The following is a 25,318-nucleotide window of genomic DNA, read 5'->3' as shown; positions in this document are numbered from 1 at the left end:
TCATTATAACAGCTGCTCTAAATTTATTTTCTCATGACATTTGTGCCTAAGTAAGACATGTGAAGTCCTTCTCTAAGAAACTGTGCTATTCTCAGCAAGATTGTTATGTACCATGTATGATTATGAGTATCGTGTACCATGGTCCTATGATCAATTCTCCCACCCAAGAGGGGAATCAGGCTGTGTTACAGAAGATATATTCAGGATATATTCAGGATATATTCAGGAGCCCGATTATACAAGAGACTGAATATACAGGCTCTAAATCTATGAAACACATTTCCTTGTGAAATACTTAGATTATCTCCCTCAAAAATGTAAAAGAAAAGCATGTGATATGGAAACTCCACAAATTTAGTTAAAAAATGCATATATATTAAAAGAAAAATAACATACTTAATAGTATGGCTTTCTTAGAGATTTGAGGTTAAAAGTTCAGGAAGTTATTAGATAATCTGAACAAAATAAATATTACAACTTTGTTTTCTTGAACCAGTGAGTGACCAAACCCATTTAACAAAGTACTGCAAGCTAACCACGCCACAACTAATTTGGTCTTTCCAAGCTAGATTATACCAAACAGTGAAGTACTATGTAACACAAAATATGCAGAGATCTTCATATCAGAGAGACCTTTACAACTATGACAACATTCTTTAATGAATGACATAAGAATCCCTTCATTACAGCAAGTTCACATCTTCTAAACAATACTCTCATTTGTATGTGGACCCTTGATTTGAGTAACAGAAAACAGTTTTTGAGTAACAGAAAACAAACAAAACAAAACAAAACACCTCTAAAGCTGAAAATATGAGAATATGAGAATTCACTTCCAAAACATACTGAAAAAACACTAAATCAGTGTCTCTTCAGGATATATTTTGCTTTCTAGTGGGCTGTTTCACACAGAAGGAATTACCACTTACAGATTTATGCTGAACAAAAAAGTTCAGAAAATCCAGTCTGAGTATTTATTGTGTTAGAAGTGATCGCATCAACCAGCAAACCACTCACCTGCAGCCAGTGAGTTACTGACTGCAGATGAGAAGGATTTGAGAGATGCTATTAAAAATGTAGTTGGACAGTAAAAGAGATTTTAAAAGAATCCTGAATGCCATGTGTCTCAGTGCAAGGGCACTGGAACATACAAAAGTCTTTCTCTGACTGACTGCTGACAGCAATACATTGATGATGATAAAATGAAAAAGAAAAAAATATTAAGACTATTTTACATGATAGCAATGAGGAACCTCATTACTGAGTTTTGTCTGCCTACAACCTTGTTATTTCTGCTGTGAGAATCTAACAAAACCCTGAAGGGTCCAATGAATACATGGGATTCAGCGGAGGGAAAAGAATTTGTTAAAGAGTTCAATCACTCTTATCTAGAACCATGGAAACAGCTCTAGAAATAAGATACAGATTTTTAAAAACAATCATAAAAGAATCAATGGCATGTGAAGCAGCTGTTCCAGAAAAGGATTTGCCCAAATCTTGGAGAAATAAATAAAATTGATCACTACTTCCCGCCCTGAATTGAAGGCCTTCAATAAGTAATGATCTATATAAGAACACAAATTACATAAAGCAAAAACATGCTCACATACAAAAAAAGCTGTTGCAGAGACCACAAAAAATTCTGAAACCTAAATAGGAATATTCAATATGGCTAAAAAGTAAGCTTTTGTCGGAAAAGATAATGTAATTGTTCTGTTTGTACTCTGGATCACAATTGAATATTACTGAGCCCAGACTCAGATGTTTATCTTCTATGCCATTGCACCTACATACTGTGATGACTACACATTGAAAACATCTAGATAGACAGAATGAATGTGGCTCCATGTGCACTATTAAAATCACTGAAGTGAAGGGACTTAAAATAATTAGTAACAATGACAAAATCCTTTTTGTCTCACAGTTCAGTAGTTTCTGAAGCACCGCTGTTTACATTGTTCATTACTCTTAAGTTCTGTGCCTCCAACATTTCAAAACCTCTCTTTAATAGTGTAGCACTCTTCTGTATCTATTTTTCTTCTTTTTATTATCTATTTAATTATTTAACTTTGGCAGCAGCACAGTATCTTTATTGTAAGAATCAGTATTTGAAACTATCTCAGAAGGATTCTTAATGATTCAGTACAGCATTTATTTACCAGTCAATCTGCAAAGTGGGAATCTGGAAAAAAAATAATAAAAGATAGCATTTTCTATACAGGATTAAGGAAATTTAAAAGTTGTTTTATCGATCAATGCAACCATTATTTGAATATATAAACATATATATTAATAAAAGTAATTGTACTGGGTCTGGCTGGAATGTTAACTTTTCCTGCAGCAGCTCATACTGTGCTCTGCACTTGTAGCTAGAACAGGAGTGGTATCACACCAGTGTTGTGTCTGCTGCTGAGCAGTGCTGGCACCGCATCAGGACTCTCTCTAACCCTCCTAGGGGGTAGGCAAAAAAAAGTGAGAAAATAAACATCACCAGGGCAGCTGACCTAAACCAACCAAAGGGATATTCCATACTGTATGATGTCAGACTCAGCAATAAAAGGTGGAAACATGAAGAAGAGGGGAGGGTTGGGCTCTCATGAAAATGTTGGTCTTCCTCCCGAACACCGGCTACATGCATTGAGGCCTTGCTTCAAGGACATGGTCAATCATCGCTCATTTGTGGGAAGCAGAGAATAATTTCTTTCCTCTTCACTTCCACATAACCTTTGTCTTTTTTTTTTTTTTCCCTTCCCCCTCTCTTTTCCCCCTCCCCACCCCCTCCCCCTTTTTTTTCCTTTAGTTAAATTGCTTAGTTAATAATAATCTTTCCTTAATATTTTTTTCCTTTAATTAAATTATCCTTATCTCAACCCATGAGTTGTTCTTTACTTTACTTCTTCCCGTCCTCATCTAAGGAGTGGGAGTGAGAGAGTAGTTGTGGTGTTTAGCTGCCTAGCACGGTAAAACCACCACAGTAATAAACATAGTATTTGACAATTAGCAAATCTAAAGTATCAGAAAGACAAAGTACATACAACAAGCAGAAATATTTAAACATTGCTTAAAATCACTACCAAGTTCAAAACTACCATTAGCATCTTACAGTTATAAATTAATTTTATAGCTATTCTTATAGCCACCACCAATGGTAAATTCAACAAAATATACAAAAGTAGTCATAGTATGCTTAGTTATATAAGTCAGAAAAACAATTTGCTAGTAAACTGTCCAAGACATATGTTATATGAATTAAATCTGGTGGGACCTTTTCCACTTGAAGTTATTTCCAAGCCATACTTTTCCTAATCACAGTGTTCCAGCTGAAGTCTTCATTTTATTCCCCATCCACCAGTTTTGCACTAGCTCACAGTAAAGTATCCCTTCATGGCTCCAGCTGCTCCCAGTCCAACACTGAAGTCCCTCAAACAAATCACTTAGAGACATTCTACCAGTATGTAATTTCAAGGTTACTATTCAATTCTTTTTTTTTTCATTGCTACTGTTCACTAGCTTTTCAATATCAATCATATCACTAAGATGGACAAAAGAAATTCTGCTGAATTGTACACAGGTTTAGTAAGTTATTAGAAGGAAGAACAAAGCAAAAAAAACCTGCATTTAAAGCAATCAAATGTGAAATTACTACTTTACAATCTGGTTATCATTGCTTTAGTATATTGAAAAAAAGAACAGTCATGATCAAGGTGGTGGCTGGCTTAAAATTGTTTTGTTTATTTACAGAATTTTGTTATTCTTTCTTTTAATACACTAGGTATAGTAGAGAAACAACAAAAATAATGCTTGTAACCTCTCTTAAGAGTTCCTATTATTGATGAAATATAACTCTCCTCCCTGAGAAACTTTACTCTCCTTGGTTTTTAATACAATAGCGGTGGAAACAACAGAAAAGGAGTCTGAGAAGGAGCTGTCAGCTACAGGAGAAATAACATTCACTTTACTGTAGGTTATATTTAGCGTATGCAAAGACGAAAAAAGCAATCATTCCACTCCAGTTAGATAAGTACATTAAATCCAGTATAACAAAAAAAAAAAAAAAAAAAAAAAAAAAAAAAAAAGTGAGCAATTAAACGAATAGCAAAAGAATCTGCAAAGTAGAAAATTTCTGTTTTCCTTGTCCAACAAATTAGCCTAAACTGCTCTCATTTTGCTCTGTAGGAGAGTGCTTTCCAAAAGCACTGTTGTCGATATATTGACCTTTTTCTCCAAAAGCAGTATGTTCACTGTAGGTTCACACACTTGAAGACTAGAGGGACTAATATAGTTAAGTAATCTGACCTCCTGCAGAATATAAGTATATAACAAGTAGAATTATGGACAGTTATAATTCATGTTACCAAAATAAGTTACTGATACATTGGTGTTCCTTAGCTGAAAAAATGATAATCAATTCATATGCATCTGTGTTTATATTTACTTATACCTTGCAACAATGATAATGATGAAAATACACACTCAGCTTGAAATCTAGCCAATTCTGGAAAATGAATTATGAATAATTTCATATTTTTGTCATAATCTCCTGAGGTTTAAATCCCCTCCTTTGCCGCAATATGAAACACCTCATGCACTGAAAGAAAAATGAGTATCTGAGGTTTTCATTATTAGGGTAGTGAATAGCCTTTAAACATGACAGCCCTACAGAATGGGCTGCCACTGCTAAACAGAATGAAAATATGAAGAAGAAAAAAAAGTTTACTTTCTTTGTCAACTGTAAGAACTTCAGTTGTCAATGTAAGTATAGCAGTTTAAAAAATTGGTGCATGAAGTTGTTGTACTGCATTGACAAAATGCTGCTACAGAGCTGGAGACAGCCCTGAGCTAAATGTGGTCTGCATGACTGCAAGTACAACACATCACATGACGGTGCATGTACCACACAACACTATAAGTAGAAGACAGCAAGGCATGGTATGAGAAGCTAAAACGAGTACTTTGAGACTGTAATATTAGCAAATGCTGAAAACATAAACAAATAATAATAAGTGTAGGTGTTTAAGGAAGACAGGCTAAAACCAGCCCAAGACCATCAATGATACTGGTTGCCCGGGAAGTATACTACCTCAGCTTCAAAGTTGCCTGTGTAAGTAATTTTAAAATCCTATGCTATCCCTAAAAATTACTCCTATTTCTTCCTGGAGTTTAAGTCCTTTCCAAATTTGCTTTCAAAGACAAGTATGTATTTTAAGTGAAGGAAAGCAAAGAACAACTCATGGGTTGAGATAAGGATAATTTAATTAAAGAAAAAAAAAAAAGAAAGATTATTATTAACTAAGCAATTTAACTAAAGGGAAATAAAAAGGGAAAGCGGAAAGGGGAGTGGGAAAGGGAAAATAAAAAAAGGGAGGAAAACAAACAAACAAAACAAATGAAGGCTATGTGGAAGTGCAGAGGAAAGAAATTACTCTCTACTTCCCACAAATGAGCAATGATTGACCACATCCTTGAAGCAGGGCCTCAACACATGTAGTCGATGTTCGGGAGGAGGACCCACGTTTTCACAACGAGAGCCCACAACTTCAGTCTTCTTCCAGTTTCCACCTTTTATTGTCGAGTGTGACATCATATAGCATGGAATATCCCTTTGGTTGGTTTAGGTCAGCTGCCCTGGTGATGTTTATTTTCTCACTTTTTGCCCACCCCCTAGGAGGGTTAGAGAGAGGCCCGATGCTGTGCCAGCACTGCTCAGCAGTTCACACAACACTGGTGTGATAACACGGCTGTTCCAGCTACGAGTGCAGAGTACAGCACTGTATGGGCTGCTGCAGGAAAAGTTAACATCCCAGCCAGACCCAGTACAATTTGTTAGGCAGGACCTACAACTCATGAACCCATGTTGGCTGGGACCAATGACTGCATTGTCCCCCAGGTGTGCCTCAATAAGTTCAAGAATCATCTTCTCCATAATTTTACCAGGCACTGACATGAGACTGACAGGCCTGTAATTGCTAGGGTCTTCTTTCTTACCCTTCTTGAAAATTGGCACAACATTTGCCAATTTTCAGTCTGCTGGGACCTCTCCAGATTCCCAAGATCATTGAAAAATAATTGAGAGAGGTCCCACGATGACACCAGCCAGCTCTTTCAGCACCCAGGGATGAATCCCATCTGGACCCATGGACGTGCATGGATCCAGGTGGAGCAGCAAATCCTGCACACATTCAGGGTCAGCTGGGAGTTTGTCATTCCCACTTTCATGGTCCTCCCGTTCAGGGCACCTGGGGTCCCGAAGCCCATCATCAGCATTGAAGACAGAGGTGAAGAAGGCATTAAACGTCTCTGCTTTGCCTATGTCATTGTCTGTGAGGAGACCTTCCCCGTCAAGTAGCGGACCTATGTTTTCTTTGGTTCTCCTTTTTCTGTTAACATATCTAAAAAAAAAACTTTTTTATTGTCTCTCACAGACATGGCCAGCTTCAACTCTAGTTGGGCTTTGGCCCCACGATTTTTCTCCCTATAAACACAAACAGCATCCCTGTATTCCTTGCTCATTGCCTGACCCTCCTTCCAGCAGCCGTACGCTTTCTTTTTCCGTCTAAGCTCCGGTATAAGATCCCTGGTCAGCCAGGCCAGCCTTCTGCCCCGCCTGCCTGCCTTCCAATATTTTGGAATCACCTGATCTTGTGCTTTTAGGACGCAGTGCTTAAAGACTGACCAGCACTGATGGACACCAATGCCTTCAAAAGCAGTTTCCCAGGGGACCTTGCTGACTAGTTCCCTGAGCAGCCTGAAGTCTGCTTTCCCCATATCCAGGGCTGAAGTTTTGGTGGCAGTTTTCCTTCTGTCACCATAAATTCTAAATTCAACCTCTTCATGGTCACTATGACCAAGACAGCCACCAATTGACATGTCTCCCACAAGACCTTCTCTGTTTTCCAACAGACAAACTCCAGACAAGAAGTTCCAGACAGTGAAATTTGCATTTCACCTTACTTCATATGCTTTGAACTAATCTATATGCATATATTTCATTTAAAATTTAATCTAGTTATATGTTTGTGTCTGTATAAAACACTAGTTTTCCAATATGAAAAATTATGTCTTAGAATTCCAGAATCATAGAATCATCTAAGTTGGAAAAAACCTCATCAAGTCCTTAACCTGACATAGTGAGTTCAATCATTAAACAACATCCCTTTGTACCACATCCACATATCTCTTAAATGTGGGGATTCCACCACTTCCCTGGGTAGTCTGTTCCAATGCCTAACCATCCTTTCTGTGAATAAAGTCTTCCTAATGTCCAACTAAAATTCCACTGGTGCAACTTAAGACCCTTTCCTCATGTCCTATCACTTGTCACCTAAGGAATGAAACTGACATCCTCCTCTCTGCGACCTTCTTTCAGGTAGTTGTAGACAACAGTGAGGTTTCCCTTCAACTTCCTTTTCTCCACACTAAACAACGCCAATTCCCTCAGTCACTCCTCACAACACTTGTTTTCTAGTCCCTTATTGAGCTTTGTTGCTCTTCTACCAACTCAGTATCTTTCTTATGGTGAAGGGCCATATGTTGCCTCCATTTTATAAACAATCGTGAATCTTAAAGAGACTGTCTAATGAGAACATTTGGATAGTAGATGCAGAGTTGAACTAGGATAAGTTTGCAACTTTTTTTTTTTTTTTTTTTTTTTTTTTTTTTAATGCTGAAGTACTGGAGTCACAGGAACAGTTATAACATCTACTAAGTTGCTGCCTGTAGGCTATCATTATGGAGTGGAACTGGATAGGAAGCACTCCGCAGTAGAGAACAGTTGGAGACAGCCTACTCAAATAGCAATTTAGCCTTCATCTGTCCTTAACTCTTCTTGTAAAGAGGCATTTCTTTTACCTTTTTTTCCAAGGCTTATAAAAATCTTCTTGATTTTTATGAGCTGACCTTAGAAAGCTATCGCAACACTTCACTATAACCAAATATGAAAAGAAATATTAATAATGTGTCATCTGAGACATTTTATGCATCCCTTAGTTGGTCAGTAATGTGATTTCACCAATAAACCCAGAATGGTGGGGTGGCAACTTTAAACATCTACCTTAATGTGAAGTCTCTCATTTAAGCCATCAAGATGTCAGACATTGCTTTTATGCACCATGAATCTATAAAAGTATTTATAGAAAGATTAATTCTTAAAATGTATGTATCAAAATGTGTAAAGCTAGATTTAAAAACAATAAATAAATAAAAGCATGGCTTACAAAAAAAGTCAGGCATGACGGAAAGTATGCACACAACTTGCATAATGAGCAAGTCAATGAATAATATGTGGGAAGGAGAAAATAACTGATCTAATCATCTCTACTACTTTGCAATATTCTAGTTTCTAAACACTGGTCTTACAAGGGAAAACAGGAAGCAGAAGCACTCAGAACATTCAATCATCTTTCTGGGGTGATGAAGAACAATGAAAACGTATCTGAAAGACCTGTCAGGTCGTGAAAGCCCTGGGACGAAGAATGTTAACTTCCTCTGCTTCTCAGAGACTAAGAAAGATAAGCAATAATGAAGGTTTCAACAGACTTATATGTGTTTTTAAACACATATACATACACATACACACTCATAATCTCATTTTCATGTTTCATACTTTTGGGGCACAATTATTTCCAGTTATGTCTATGTCTATGATTTAATTTTGCTTCATTTAGCTAGGGTAAGCCTGTCTTTCATCTTAAAATCACTTCTGGTAACAAAGCTGTTTCCATATGGTCAAACTAATGAAGGTCATTCTGTTCCTTTGGAAGTGTCAAATCAAACAGAATGAACTGAAAACTGTCAAGTGGTTTCTACTAAGCACCAAGTGAATAATTTTTCAGCACTGTGAAGCATGCTTTATACCTTTTTATACAGAGTGGGAGTTAGAGACCAGATTAAGCTGGTAGCACATCTAAAGAAATCAGTTTCTTATAACAAGCAATAAGCAACTTCTATGACTGAGAAATTAGAAAGGTATGCAAGAGCTTACTATTTGGAAAATGTGTCCTTCGGAATGCATTCACTGGACTTTCAAATTCTGATAAAAATATGTATTAAAACATTTATTACCTTTTACATGCAAGTTTTATGGTGTTTTTTTTTTTTTTTTTTTTTTTTTTTTTCACTAAACGAAAAAGGGAACAGATCACGGTATTCATGAAAGTGGAAAACCATTTGCTTCCCAATTTTAAAATGTTCAATGACCTGTAGAATTCTGATGTGAGAAGTAAGCAATGTAAAGAGAAGTAAGATTCTTCATGATATAGTATGAAATAGTAACAAAACTAAGTGTGACTTTGCTAGAAACCTATAGAAACTAACAAAAGAGTATGTATGTGCATATATATTTAAGTATTTACTAGAGAGATGGATAGAGAGATTATAGAATTAACTGATTCATCTTGTTGCCAACAGAGCTTCAAGTAAAGCAGGACATTTATGAAGAAATGGAGTGCCCCAGTCAGTCCCCCAGTCAGCTCAGTCCCACTGCTTGTGCAGGATGCAGAGTCTGCAGGGACTCATGCAACCTCAGCAGCAGGATGCATATGGACAAGTCACCAGGAGATAATTATCACACAGAATCACAGAATTTCTAGGTTGGAAGAGACCTCAAGATGATCAAGTCCAACCTCTGACCTAACGCTAACAGTCCCCACTAAACCATATCCCTAAGCTCTACATCTAAACGTCTCTTGGTTTTATTCCTACAGAGACTCACATACCCAGATGTTTTCAGTAACATTGTACCAATGGAACCAAAAGGGTTCCCAAATGATTTCATCATCTTTCAAAATATATTTTATTCAGTTTCCTTTGTTGTATGTAGAAAATGGCAACTGTATTACTGAACTCCAACCTAATAATGTCTGATATTTTTGCTACTTTCTTAAATATTCCTCATATAATTATGAAGACTTAATCAGATTTAAAAATGATATTTAGAATGATGGAGGGTACACCAAACAGAAGCTACAGGATTATGACTAATCTACTTAAATACTCACTCATCTAGTTAATCAATCTAGTCACTTCAGTTTTCAACTTATAGGAAAAATTCATTAATATCTGTATTAAGACTGTAAATATTAATTACAAGTAATTAAGTATTTTAGTATTTATCTTTATTGAAATGTCTTTATTTTTTTTTTCTAGGAGTTTGGTTACTTAAGATATTGGTAAGAAAATAATTTATAATTATATATTTAATACCTATTCATGGATGACAGCATATGTAATAATCACCCTACCTATAAAATATTTAAGAAAACCTTTTCCAGGAGAAATATGACTTGTCTGTGACTGCATTTAGAAATGGGACATTAACTTAATGAAATCATATTCTTTCTATGAATATAAACAAAAATGCTATTAGCATTATTAAAGTACATTGGCTTTCATATACTAAGGCTTTCATACACTTATTCATGCAAAAACACAATGGCATGTATGGTAGTTTAAGTCTAGAAATGTGTGAAATTCATTAATTACCTAACGAAGCATACAGGCAACGAATTTAAGAATTCTTACTACTACATAACTTTGTGATGCCATCATACATTCATATTTAGTTTTATCTATTTAATTATTTTTTGTTACTTGCAGCAGTCTACTAACACCTGCTGAGTTTGAGTTTAGACTGAGACTTGCTTTTCAAATATATCTGCATTTGCTTTTATTGATTTAATAGATCCAGCTTGAACTGTATGGGAATACTGTGGGAGATCTTAAGTACCAAAGTATCTAAGAAAATTAAAATGTACTCAGGAATTCTAAGAATGTGTGAATATCAGGTTCAGAGTTACTGAAGTGAAGTTATGCACACTATTTATATTTCTGTTTTCCTCTTCAACAGAAGAAATAATTTCCTTAGAAAACCTCCACTCCCCATAAAAGCTATAAACCAAAAATTCTAAATTTGAAGACTGCAATTAGTTTTGATTCATTTTACAACGGATAAGCAGCATATATCCTCCTTCTATTATTCAACATTAAATATTGGTCAAGCTGTCAGAATAACATCATTCAAAAGCTAAGGTTCTACTTATTATAACTCTCAAGCTCCAATTCTTTGCCACTGAAAAATTTGCTAATGAAGCTGCATCAGCAAGGATAAACTGACACACTCTGTGCAATGGTCAGTAAGAAAGACAGTGGCTCCCAGTCATTGCATTTGTTAGTCTTACCTCTTAGACCATCTGCTGGGCTACAATTAATTCCAAGACTGGAATTACAGGAATTACTGTAAATCTTTTACTGTGTCTCTTGTAACTACACCGAGGCTGCAAAGTGATTCACCCTAGCCTGTACCTCTCAGCAGAAGTCAAGTGGGAGATGATGCCTGAGCTCCATTTGCTTGCCTGCTCAACATTTACAGAAAAGGGAGTGCTGGCAACAATACTGAGCTTAGCTCAAGGAATGAACCAAAAAATGCCATGCATGCTCCAAAGAAAAACAAACAAATCATCAGTGGACCAAATCAAAACTATATCTTTGCTTTTGCTTTTGAAAGCACACTAAGCTTCCAAATTAATAGGAAGTGATTTCAAAGTAAAGTAGTAAACATATTTTGAAATGCTTCTATTTTAAGCATAGACTTGGGACATTTTTATAAAGGGATCTTAACTGCATTAACTTAATACATTTCTTATTTCATAATTGAAATAGAAAACTATATGTCTTAATTTCAAATTAGAAATTTAATAATGTAGTAAGTTATCAAATATAAGCTTCCTCTATGGTATCTTTTCAGTGACAGCTTACTAGAAATTCTAGCACATACAAAATAAAGACTAAAAAGAAAGTAATATTTACACTTCAGACTACATATTATACTGGCAACTAGGGTAAAATAGTTATTTCTCTCACAATCATCTTCCTGAGAGGAGAAAAGCATCACATAACACATTCATTCTAAGGGCTGTACAAAAACTAAATTTTGTTTTAGAGTTATGATTACAGTCTTTTAAAGAAATCACATTAATATTGAACTCATTATTTTCACAGGTGAGTTAATTCCTCAGGGATTTAATTTCTTGGTTCGACCTCAGACTGACATATCTCTCACCCTTGCACCTATTTTCTATATACTCCATAAGATGCTTTCAGTCTGATGCTAGTTAAACCATACTTAGCTTCCCAACACATAAAGTCCCTAATGGCACAAAGCATAAGACTCCAAGACTTAAAATAGCCTAGAAAATGACCCAAAGATTTTTTTTTTTTTTATCAGACTGTTGTGCTTCTTTGTTCATATTCCCTTTGGTACAGGATCCTAAACTTCGCGAGACTCATGAGACACTAAATGGCTTAAGCTTAATCAGCTACAGACAAATGAACACACTTCAAAGTCTGACATGGCTGAAACACAGAAAATTTTGAATCTGAAACACTGAATCTTTTTTTTTTTTTTTTTTTTTTTTTTTTTTCTACAGAGCTCAACATTCTGCACGAAATAAAACAGGGAAAAAAATCCCATGAACAGATTAAACCACTGCTGTTGCCATCCTAATACAATGCTTCAGTGAAAAAAGCCAAGTGTCAAAACCACCAAAAATACAAGAAACATACTGAAAATGTAATTAATATCCTGTAAAACTATACCTTTTCATCTAGAATACTGCCCTCAATTCAACACTTATGAAGCAGATATAACCACAGTCTGATACTGCCAGTAAAAAATTTCCTGGCATTGGTGTTTCCTCTACTGTATACATGTTCTCATTTAATTAAAATATAATGAAACCTTTTCTAAATGCTGTTTCAGGTTCCAAGTTCTACCAAGCCCAGTCAGATGCCATCACTTCTTCACCATACATCAGACTATTCAATGTCAGCCCTCCTTTTTAATTAAACAGTAAGAGCCATCTCAACGCAGCTCAGGATGGCTTTCTGACCATTCATTGTATGCAATAGGTCTGCTGACGAGAAAGACGCTAGCTCCCAGAATTTTTATGCTCAATTTTCCTTTCCCTCCCTTTTTGGCAGGATAAAGGCTGACACAACCTTGTAAGGATTTCTATCCACTAAACACAGATTAAAAAGCCTCCAAGTCACCAATTATAGTATGTCTACAGTCCTGAAGACAGTAATAAAAGGAAATCCTTTGAATTATCAGTATTTAATTGTGAGTCACCATAATGATGATTTGGTGTACTACATAACAGATGAAACCACTAGTTGGTGCAATCACCCAGCAAAGTCCTAGAATCTCTCTCGCTTAGACTATGCAGTATTTACTCGGATTGGACTAGCAATGGAGCTTCAGGGCTGTGCAAATCACTCTTTTTGTTATTGTTTTATTACCAGCTCAAGCAGGACTAAACTCATGATAAAATTACATCAAAGACAGCCAAAGTAAAATCTGTAGGCCAAATGTATTCCAGTGTGTTAAACTAGAATGTGCTTGGAACACGGGTTCTGATATACAGTGTGTGTTTTGCATCCCTTTTAGAAAAAGGCATTGCACACAATGTACAGCAAAATCTGCATTTGCCTGATATCACAGATTACGTGGCATCTAAATGTAGTTTATAATCTCTGCAGAGGTGGACCTTTGCTCCGTAATTACAACAGAAAATTATGGGCTGCCATAATTTAATATATACTGTTCTGACACAGTTTTAAAAATAACTGTGGACATTGAGTGTTGCCCATCAAACACTGGATAAAATGTCAGTGGTGGAGAAGTTTGATCACATTACAAATACTACTTTTCTGAACAATTTCATTTTTGTTATTTATGTCCATTTATTTACATTTGCATTAATTTGTTTCAACACAGCTAACGTAGCTCTTCTGTTTGTATCATCACAGATAAAAAGAAATTAATATGTATACTGTTTACATATTTGCTTCTAGTCAAATTTACAGTGTTTTGTGTAAGATAGTATTACTTCCTTGAAACATTGCCCAAAATAGCAAAGACTTAGGTTTATCACATCCAAAAAAAAAAAAAAAAAAAAAAAAAAGCCCAAAAGCCTGTCTTTTGAACACACAACAAAGACTAGAAGATAAAAAAAATAAATACTATCCCTCCTTTCCTATGTAAAGAATTGATGATTTTCCTGGAGTTACTGTCATTTGCTGACATCTGACATTGTGGCAAATGATAATGTCAAATATGTGACATTATAAAGTAAAGAACACCAGCATTACAATGTCAACATTCCAAAAGAAAACTGCAAAAAGTAAACTTAAAAAAGCAGTCCTAGTCAGCAATAAAAGGAAAAAGATCACTAAAACCCAGGCAACTCAATATTTAAAAAAAAAAATACAGTATTATTTTTTTGATTGTATAAACTGATTGATTTAAAAGAAAAAACTTTCTTTACTAAACTTTATTATTTGCTCAAAGCAGGCAAAAACAAAAAATATGAGGATTTTTTTGTGTGTGATAATGTGATGCTTTTGTTAAAAAATGAGCTCTCTAGCTCCCTTAAAGAAAAAAAAATAATAAAGAAAACGAAAAAAAAAGGAACACCTCCAAACCATATGATGCAATACCTTTGAGACTTTTGGACTTCAAACATTAGAAACAGTCATAGCATTTAGCAGGAGATAGAAATCCCATGTCTGAAATGAAAAATAATTTTCCACTATTCTGATAATAATAATAAAGGAAATAATTATTAATTCCTTTTAACATAGAAAATTGACAAAGTCTTTCCAATATATTTTACATAATGGAAAATATACATTTATACAATGTATATTTAAATATACATTGGAAAGACTATATATAATATATAAAGTGGAAACCATTCTTTTCTAATGATGTAGCCCTGATGAATCACTGGAAAATTTTTCTACCACTGAGAACATGTCTTCAGTCATAGCTCTTCATAGTTTCAGCATTTACAAGTTTTGGATTTTAAAATGTTTTATACAAAATGTTTACATTTTTTAAGTTGGGATTTAATTCAATTTTGAAAGCAAATGTAATTAAAACTAGATTTTTTTTCCTGTAACACTGTAAATAGGATCACATTAGATACTGTTAAATATGTTGAAGATACTAAAGTAAATCAGTGCTTTCTTTTCCAAAGAACTGCAAATTCTTGACAGAGATCTCACTGTTACATCTTTCAAAAAAAAATATGCTAATGCTTTTCTAATTGTCTAAGATATTAATTAAGTATTTCATATATTGAGACATACTCTCTAATTACCTCACATTTGGCTACTATTGAATTCTTAAATATTCTTCAGAAGGATGTGTTAATATAGATTTTGGAGACAATAGAACAAATTAGTAGGACCTGCAGTCTCATCCTGTGTGGCAGTTCCTTACCTTTCCTTTACATTTTGCTTATTACATTTTTGCAAACAAAGCTGCTTCTTTCTGAAGCCACTGAGACACTGCTCTGTCTCTTTTACTTAAAAAAAGAAAACTCCAGATTGTTACATGCATGCAGAGTTCCATTAACGTCAAAGATTTTTACAAAGACACTAAGAACAAAGACAGATAGTTACATAAAAACAGTGTGATAAAATACGGCTCCCCCGAGAATAAAAAAAAAAAAAAAGAAAAAAAGAAAAAAAAGAAAAAGGAGATGCCCCAAACAACACTATTAATAGGACTTATCTTAGTAGGAAAGCAGACAACAGTACTTGAGGTAAGGATTACCTGCTGACAGCCTGTAAGTAAGATTTTGTTTGCTCACACTTCTGGGCAACAGCAACTTTCTTCTAATTCGTGACTGGGTAGGCTGAAGGCTAGAGAGGCTGAAGACCACACTTTAGCCATTTTACTACTTGTTTTTTTTTTCTTTTCGGCTCTATCATCCCAGTCTCCAAGCCTTTTAAGAGTAAGCTGCAGAATGTTAAAGAAGTTTAAATTTTCTTGGCACTATAAATTTGAAGATTTTTTTGATGACCAAACGACACAAAAAAAAGATACAGAGATACAAAAAAAACAGAGTCAGACATCGGTTGGCTGGTGCCATAGCAGATCCTTCCCTGGACTGTATGATCCTTTCCTTGGAAGTATGTTCTCTTTCTGATGATGGTATAACACCAAGCTATCTTCATGGTCTCATCACATAATAACAGATAACAATTAGCATGAAATTCCCTTTCCAAAGAATGCTTTCCTTATTCAGAGGTGTGGGAAATTTATTTATTTATTTAAATTTTCTGATCCTGGACAAAATTATTAGAGAATGAAATTGTTATTTCCATGTTGCTCTTTCTAAAAGACTTTCTTTTGTCAGCACAGAGTTGCATTCCTCACCAGACTTAGCTTTTGCTGATCATAGGCTCACAGTTACCAGAGAACTCACTTTGTAGTCAGATTTTCCTTATGAGAAATTTGGTCTACCATTCTGCTCTTCTAACTTTTGGGGAGGACAGATGACATATTTTAGTAATAGTTACATTTTGGGCAAAATTAAATGCCTTTGTGAGGCACAGCAATCCAGGATGCTGTTCTCCAACTGCTGAATTCTAGAAAAATAAAACTTAGGAGACCATTCCTACCTATTTAAATTACCTATCTAGAATTTACTAGCCAAGTTCCACCTGAATTTCCATGCAACACAAAGTTCAGTAATTATCTAACTCTCTTCACAGGTGTGACCAACACTCGCATAGCCAACAGCACTGAGCTCTCCTAATGTACTTAGCAGCTTCTGGGGTTACCAAAGAAGCTGTGCCTCTTTTATGCAAGAAATGGAGAAATCTCATCTTCAAGCCTCACCGCTCTTTTGGGAGTGCTGCAGTAGACAGTTTAGATATCACCTTTTTTCACTAAAAGATATGATTCTAGTATATAGGGCCTAATAAGTAATACATAACTGTAATTCCCCAGTCACTCAGACATTTCTGTGGCATGTTATTTCCTTAAGCATCATCTCTCCCCAGTGTTTCAAAATAACTTTTTACTCCTTAAAACATTCAATAGCTTTTGTAGCAAATCCTACAGCAGCAAATCTGTGCCAAGGAAGTGATTTCAAATATGGCACTCTACCCATTAACATGCTATTGCTTTCAAAGACAACGTTTTATCTTCTTACTATTTATTTATTCTTTAACAACAAGTAGTTTCTCCCATCCTTCGTTTCCATGAAGGCATAGAAGATAGATAAACAAGATAAACAAACATAGCTTCAGCTGTAAAGAAGTGCATCAGGATGATTAATAAAGTTTGCATCTTTATGACACAGAAAGACTATTAACCAGGTTCTTGAAAAGTTCTTGAAATACTTGTAATCCAGCAAATACTAGGGTTCATTCAGTAATTTAGCTCAAAAAAATCAACAAGATAACCAGGCAAACAAACTGTATATAAATAAAGTTCTCTTTCACAGTTTTCTTTTACAATCTGGGTAACTAGAAGTTTTACTACTGTATGATAAATTCCAGATTGTATGAATTTGTATTTTCAAGTGGTAAATTTGAAATGCAAGTGGTATTCAATAGCTCTGAGTGAAAACTACATGGATGGCAGTATGACAGAGACAGCTATTTTAAGCTGCCAAGAACAGTACAGCTGTAATTCACTATGAAGTTTCCATACATTTTGTTGTGAAAGTGATGATGCGTTGATGATGTTGCCATAAAGCCATCAAATACAGCAAATGATTCAATAAAGGCACTTTTATGGAGTTGCACAGAGAGTATCAGATTCTTTTCAGATGGCTTCAAGCACAGCTCCTAACAATCAATTATAAAATATAACTTTTCTTTTTTTTCAAAACCCAACAAAATCACTCTTCTGGAAGACATCATCTACAGACTATCCATACATTTGTGTTTTGGTTTAAAAAACTGTCAAAATAAACTTCAGAAGGAATCATTTAGGCCTCAGTAATGTAATTCTTCATAAATATTCTTCATTGAAATGTTTGCATTTAATGCTACCATTCACATGTTTATTGCAATAGAGCTTTATTGAACTCTCAAGTGATATCTTGAAAGTTCACTACATTTCACACAATTGCTTAAGAAAGGCGCTTGTTACTTTGGCTTATAATCTTGAAAGGAAGATTCTTTGGTTAGTAAGAAATTATTTCTCTATAGAGTTCTATAAATATTCGTCTTCATACCTCCTCTCTATCACTTACACAGCCAGAAACCACAGTACAAAATTGGGACGTAAATTACTAGCAAAGTAAAAACACAGAAAGGTTATTCACTGTTATCTTTGCATGTATGTGAACACAGCAGTAGGAAGGCCTACTATTTAAAGTTTGTAACGTTTCCAAGATCTAGGAAGATCTAACGTATCTTTTGTAATTACTTTCTTAATTCTGATTCTAAGACTGTATTTTATTTTATCTTTTTTTAATCTCTTGCTATATTTGTGTATTGACTCATTACTGGCTTTATGTATTCTATACATAGGAACTGATAGAAAATAAAAGGAATTTTCAAATTTACTTACTTTACTGTATTCAAAGATGTCTATAAACTCATTCAGCTTAAGAAACAACATTTTCATCAGCAGTAAAACAAAGCGTTTTGGAGTTGTGATGCATTATGTAGTGAAAATTATTATTGTACAGCATATGGTTCTGTTAGAATAGAATGCTTTATCGAGGACAGTAAAAGAGCAGAGATGTGTCTTGCTTTTTCCCAGGACTTTTTCTCAAGACTAAATATAATTATTAATATAATAATTTAATATAATAATAAGGTACTCTCCAATGTGTAAGTTGCAAACTAGAATAAACAGGGATTTAAATTTAACAATGTGTAAACATTGTACAATCTTTACTTTATTTACCCAAGCTTTTTAAATAGCACAGCTCCTGCAATTTCATACAGATAATGAAGTAAGGGTGGGGAAAAAAAGTTTCAGAGGAAATGAATCAATTTTATGAGCTTCTCCTTAATTTATATTTTTATTTTCTAAAGATTAAAGCTATGCAATATTATGACAATTCTGTTTAAAAATAACCTCCTAATCTTTGACTTTTTTGCAATTCTTCATAGATGTTCTCTATTAAACTTTTTTTACTTGCTTTATTTTGTGTAAAACGTGTACCTTGTTTGTTTTTATAAATGGCAAATCAATTTGTTATTTATCAAAGGCAATAATAGTTTCCAAATGTAATTCAAATTTAAACTTTGAGTATAATAGACGTATTTCTGTAAGCAGTGTGACTTAAGAGTTACCGGTATTAAGCACAAAAGCCAGAACCTTGAGGGTTTTTATTCCAGTTGATGGCATATTGACCTGTCCTGTGACCAAGAGACTCTCAGTATTTGTATCAATTCAGTGATATTGGCCAGATGATTTTTTTTAATACCACCTTAAGAGCAAAAGGTAACAAACAACATATTCATAGGAATTAGATGATATTTTCAGGTTTTCACTTTTCAGAGTGTGAAATACCCTGCTCTAGCATGTGGGTGAGGTGGTCACTAGCTATAGCTGACTGTCAGTTTGTATGAGACACACCAGCGCAGTGCAGCACCATGCTCCCCTTTCTTCTTGGTGTGATCCAATGCATTTGGCACCTGATTTGTGACATTTCAGAAGGCTTCATGTATAAGTGATACACAGATGCAGTGGAGCATGAACGGTACAGTGCTGATGCACAGGTCATGAAACTGGATAAATTTGAATCAGTGCTAATAACTGCTAAGACATAACCATGGTAACCCATTCACGTTCATGGAGAGAGAGAAAAAACACAGGAAATGGGGAACAGTCTGCGAGCAAGATAGGCAGGGAGGACTTGCACTAGGATTCTGGTATTAAGTCCAAGTGAAATGGGAAGGATGCTCTACAAGGCTGTGGGGAAGGTGCAGACCTTAGCAAGCAGAGCAGTTTCTCTGGCCCTGGCTCAGCTCTCCCTGCAAGCAAGATTCCTGGGGAAGGAACAGGGGCATCATCCTGGGCTTTGCTCAGTGTGTGCCAGTCTGCAAGGCAAAGCAACTGCACTAGGTGGGAGCCCTGTACAGCACAGCAGGCTTCAAAAGCACTGTGTTAGAGCGCACACAGCTCTTTTGCTGGAGATAAGGACAGTCCTATATTCAGGAAAGTGCAGCACTGTGAAGGGTGCAACAGAACTACCCCAGCAGCAACTGCAGCAAGAACAAGTGGATCCTGTCTATACAGGTAGTTAGCAGGCCTGTCTCCAACTAAACGGTGTAGTATCCTTCTTCTTCATACAACATAGAGGAAGAAAATAACATGATTAAAATATAAACATTACTAAAGTTCTTTACTTAAAGAAATACTTGGCATGACAATAGTCCACATTTGGCTACATTAAGGAAAACAAACAAACAAACAAAAACACACACACACACACAAAAAAACTTGTTTCACATTATAAAGTCCTATGTTTTTTTTTAATCAATATCTCTTTAAAATTCAAAAGTAATAAATACCTCTTGAATAGTGCTTAGTACCTACAATTATACAAATATAAAGTAAGCATGAAAAAAATCATGAATCTAGTATGCTGCCTCAGAAGACTGGATCAAAATTATTCCTGATCATACTTTGTCTTTCCATTGCAGAAACTGGGACCTATTTCTAACAGTAAGAAATATTTGCTTACTTTTAAACTTTCACAAAAAAAAAAATAGGATAACATTAGAAGATGCTATACATGTATTTACTGTATAAGATGCAGATTTGCATTAAAGCATATTGACAGTTTCACCATAGAAAATTAACTGCTAATTCGGTTCAAAAAGAATCATGTATGCTTTAAGTTCAAAGACAACTAATTGTTTTGGGAGCGTTTATAGACAAAAAAATCTATGAAATCATCATATATCATACATTTACCACACCACAAGCCACAAAATCAAGCCGTAATATAGTTGGGTTACCAAATATTCTAATATTCTTTCATGATTCAGTCTGATAGCTTGCTTTTTCTTTTTTTCTTTGCTATATGAGAAAGACGCATTTAATCTATTTTAGAAAGCAATTTCACTTAAACTGAAGTGCAGTTTTCCAACAGAAGGAAATTTAGCCTAGCATACAATTCTCATGAGGGCTTATAGGAATTATGCTTGCATATAATGTAAAGTCTACAATTCTTATCTTCAGAAGGCTTGCCTCAGAATTAAAAATGAAAACATATACTATAAAATACTGATGGAAGTATGTCATATTGGTTTTGAATGAGAGCTGTAAAGTTAAGGTGTATGTACAAACTGTCTGAACTCAGTTGAGTATGTGATTTTAAAATTAATTTGCATGTTAAACAGAAACGAGTTCTTATGTAATATATAAATATTATCAATTTCTCCTCAAACTTCAAATGAAATTAATATATCTTCTCTCTCTCTGAGTCCTATTAAATTTCAAGGCAGGAAGATAACAGTTATGCAATATTGTTACTTTATATAGTACCTAGTCTAAATAGTTTATGTACATGCTACTACCAACTAGGTAATCCAATTACGCAATATGATTTTGAAACATTATGGAAAATATTAACCCGATGGTTAAAAAAGAAGGAAAAAAAGAGGTCATTAATGTTTCATTCAAAATTATGAGGATAGAGGTGCTTAGCCTGTATCTACACCTTCAAAGTCATGTTTCAGGGGGCAACTCCTGGTCTCCAGACCAAAACATACAGAACAGTTTGCATCCACCAAAAGTTAGCTGTCTGTGTCCACATGCATAGCATTTGACCTGAGTCTTCTCTAGGCTGTACAGAGGACCTCTAGGATGAAAAGAAGACTTTTGTTGTTGTATTTTATTTAGTCCGAATTAATAACCAAGGATATATAACAGCCTGCCACAGAAAGCTGTTTTTTCAGCATGATCCTGAGAGTGTGTTTTTCATCTTATGGTGAACAGCACAAGGACATTCAAGGGTGACAACATTATTTCTCCTAATTTGTCTACCTTACACTGCTTTTGGTTAATTCTGTCAGAACTGAAGAACTGACACAAACCTAGTATGTATCGTCAGGCTTATGCCACCTTAGGCAAGATGAAAGAAGAGGCTGCAACTGTACTGCAGTTGTTGAACTGAAAGCTTCTTACAAGCTCATGGCTATACTCTATGAATTCCTTTTTTTTTTTTTTCTCCCATCTTATTTTAAGAATAATAGTATTTCATTATCTATGGTGATCCCATTCTGTATTTTCTGAAAATTTTCAACTACAAAGACAATCAATATGAAATGTAAGGTGAGAATCTTGAAATCTGTGATCACTGACTTTCACTTGCATAGTGATATGTAGTTTGGCACAATCTCTGTGAGAACTCTCCTAATGGAACTCTCCCATTCATGACAAATGCATAAAATGTCTAAAAAAATGTTAAGCTTATCAAGTATTACAACATCTTTCATATTTCCTGAAACATCATAGGATAGCAGAATCATCACTTACTGCGGTCAGTAATTATTGTTCTGGCCTCTTGATTGCTCGTCTTGTTTTTTAGATTTTGTGCTGCAGTTATTAGTTCATCCAGCTGGGGACGTCTTTGCTCCAGATCCTGTAGTATTGCCTAGTTGCACAGAAATACAAAAAATAAAATAAAGGAAAAAACATGTAGAGCTGTTGAGAAGACCATGTGTAGGGGCTTTTTTCCTGAGCCACTTTGATTTAAAGCAGAAAACTCTTTTGCAATTTCATATCTAATGAAGAATTTGGTCTGGACCTTCCATATAATGTCCATGTATTGTTATATAGGTGCAAATATAGCATACATACATATATAATACAAATAAAGTCTATCTTGTAATCACCATTAGAAATGAAGCCTATATAAGTAAATATAGAATGACAACCATTCTTCATTTTTAACCCATCAAGTTAAAACCCAACAGTAAACCTAAACCTATAAATCTATATAAACCTTTTTCTTTGCAAAAAGAAAGGATACTATTCTCTTAGACTATACAATGGATTTTTTTTTTTTTTTTTTTTTTTAAAGACATAGGGGTTTACATTGTCATCAGATTAGGCAGGATTTTTCTAGTAACTCATGAAGTCTAATTAATACTGTTTGTTTCTTAACATTTTAAGATTTAATTACTTTCTAGTGGTTTAAAGCCAATATATGACTGTTAACGTTAATTTTTCTGCCCTGACACCTTACCTAGAAGAAAAATAATCACCAGTCACAGTAATTTATGTTGGTCAAGATGTTATATAAAGCCCAGGCAATCTAACTAGTAAATCAGAAGGGGACTTACAGCTACTCACAGGGAAAAAGATTAGCTTCAGAATAATGAACCATAATCTTTATGAGGTAATAAATACTGAAATACAACAGTTTTATACACAAGCAAAATGAGAACTCAAGAAAAGTATGGCATATAAGATATATGTATATATTAGTTTAATTTACACTGAAGGATTAGGGAAGAGCAAACAAAGAATCAGATCAATAGTTTCCCAGATAAAAATCATCTGAAGTGTGTACTTAAAAGACATGGACCAAATCTAGCAACTTCAAACCCCTGTAATGCAGCTTTGCAGAATTAGGAGTTAGAAGTTTTTTATAGTATTTATTACCAAATTATGACAAAATAATGTTTTGGCCCACAATTCTGAGTCACCAGAACCCAGGAGTATGTTGGCATACTGCTAGCAGGTACAGCAGTATATCAATGTCAAGCTGACAACAAAGGTCACTGGTGGATTTTTATTTTTCAGAGTTCTTGCGTGGATAATGGTTACATAATTTGTTGGTATACTCATCTGTTTACAGACATCTGTTTGGATTGTTTTGTCTAAGTATTTTTTTCTTAAAACACTTTTATTATAAATAATTATACTTTATTTTTAAAGCTGTAATTCACTAATTGCAGTGCATAAAAAAAGACCTGCATCATCTGACCTTAAATCCTAGGTCCTCCAACCTAGATTAGGGTTACATAATTTCACCACGTTGAAGGTGACAAGTAAAGGACTAATATCATTTCCTGTGTGAGGGGATTATCAAAAGAGCATGAGGATATCACTTGCAATAAGTACAGCATGCATCGTCAAGAGCAAGCTACAAGCTCCACAGAATTTCAGTTTTGTTCAGTTATAAAACTCTTCAGAAAAAAAAAAAAAAAAAAAATTCAAGATACACATCCAGTTATACCCTGTGAAATTCCAGTCTTTAACTTTTGTATCAGAATTTCCTTGAAAGCCTGTTATAACTGACTTTCTAAACTCATACATCCATAGCTTTGGATGGTATTTGTACTTCTATACTGATTGGATTGCATACAGAGACACTCAGTTAATGCAGCAGATTGAGTAATTAAGGAAAGAATTCTCATTAGAAGTCACTCCTTAGTGAAAGTACTTAAGAAAAAGGAATAAAATCTACTGATGCAGTTACTACCTCTAGATATCTATGTGCCCTCAAAACTATATTTTCAAGGAAGACAAGTTAATGAGTGACATGAATTTTACTATAGAAAAAGCAGTCCCATTGCAGCCTAACATCTGCATTATACACATTACCAAAATAGACTGTGCAGAAGGAACATTAAAGTACAACATGCTCAGATAATTGTGTGGTCTCTAACGTAATACTTCCCTTCTCCTCTTCTTCTCCCACCTTGAAACTGTTTAGAAGAGGAGAAGCAAATTAAATTATTCTAAGGTCTTACACCAACAATGACTCCCAAACTGTTCCCTAAACGTATTTTTTTTTTCTTATTTCATAAATTTAATGTAATGATTTATCTGAATTTATCTGATCCAGCCTAAATCTCCAAACAGATTAAATACTATGTTAGCAGCAAAGAAGAAAGCTTTTACTGTATGAAATCTAGAAAGAAACAAAACAATAGGTAAGAATGGCTCAGTAATGATCTTCTCAGTACAAAAATAAGCAACAGGTAAGCGTAAATGCTGTATTGAATGATTTTTTTTTTTTGCTAACTCTGCTGCTTTCTTGGGGAGAAAAGTCTTGTCCCTATATGGACTGTGAGGACATCCTTCCCTCTGCCATTTAATGGAAATAAAATTACTGTCTGCCAGATGTACTAATGTGTTTTTTGAAAGGTCAGGAAGGGCATCTTGAAACCTCTATACTATGAAAATATCTGAAGATTCTTGGACCTGTCAAGGAGACAATAATGTACAGCTACAGAGCAGATGCTTTTTTCTCAAGTCTTAGAAAGATTTCTCAGAATAAGGAAAAAACAATGTTCCTCAAATCAATATATTTTTTCTTTGATTCAGTGTCTGCCCAGAATCTTAAACAAGGTACAACTTTTTTGTTGCTAAAAAAACATTAGTTAAAATTGGTGCAATATTAATTGATACAATTTCACCAATTGGTACAATTTCAAAGATTTAATAAATATATATTCCATATGGAACGTAAGTTGCACATACAAATACAAAACCTGGTGGAAACATGGATAGAAGTAGTTGGTGAAATACATGATTCCT

The 25,318-nt window shown here is 34.6% G+C and overlaps 1 protein-coding gene across 9 annotated transcripts in view; it reads right to left on the bottom strand.

The window, feature by feature from the left end:
• DMD (dystrophin) overlaps positions 1 to 25,318 on the bottom strand; it is a 958,404-nt gene that overhangs the window by 292,725 nt on the left and 640,361 nt on the right. For all 9 annotated transcript variants that reach the window (XM_032193124.1, XM_032193145.1, XM_032193154.1 and 6 more), the window contains one exon: positions 22,304 to 22,421. In XM_032193124.1, coding sequence (XP_032049015.1) covers positions 22,304 to 22,421 — 118 coding nt within the window. The remainder of the gene's footprint in view (positions 1 to 22,303; positions 22,422 to 25,318) is intronic.

The sequence above is a fragment of the Aythya fuligula genome, chromosome 1, assembly GCF_009819795.1.
Source record: "Aythya fuligula isolate bAytFul2 chromosome 1, bAytFul2.pri, whole genome shotgun sequence".
Lineage (NCBI taxonomy): Eukaryota > Metazoa > Chordata > Aves > Anseriformes > Anatidae > Aythya > Aythya fuligula.
This window is presented reverse-complemented; position numbering and strand designations above follow the sequence as displayed.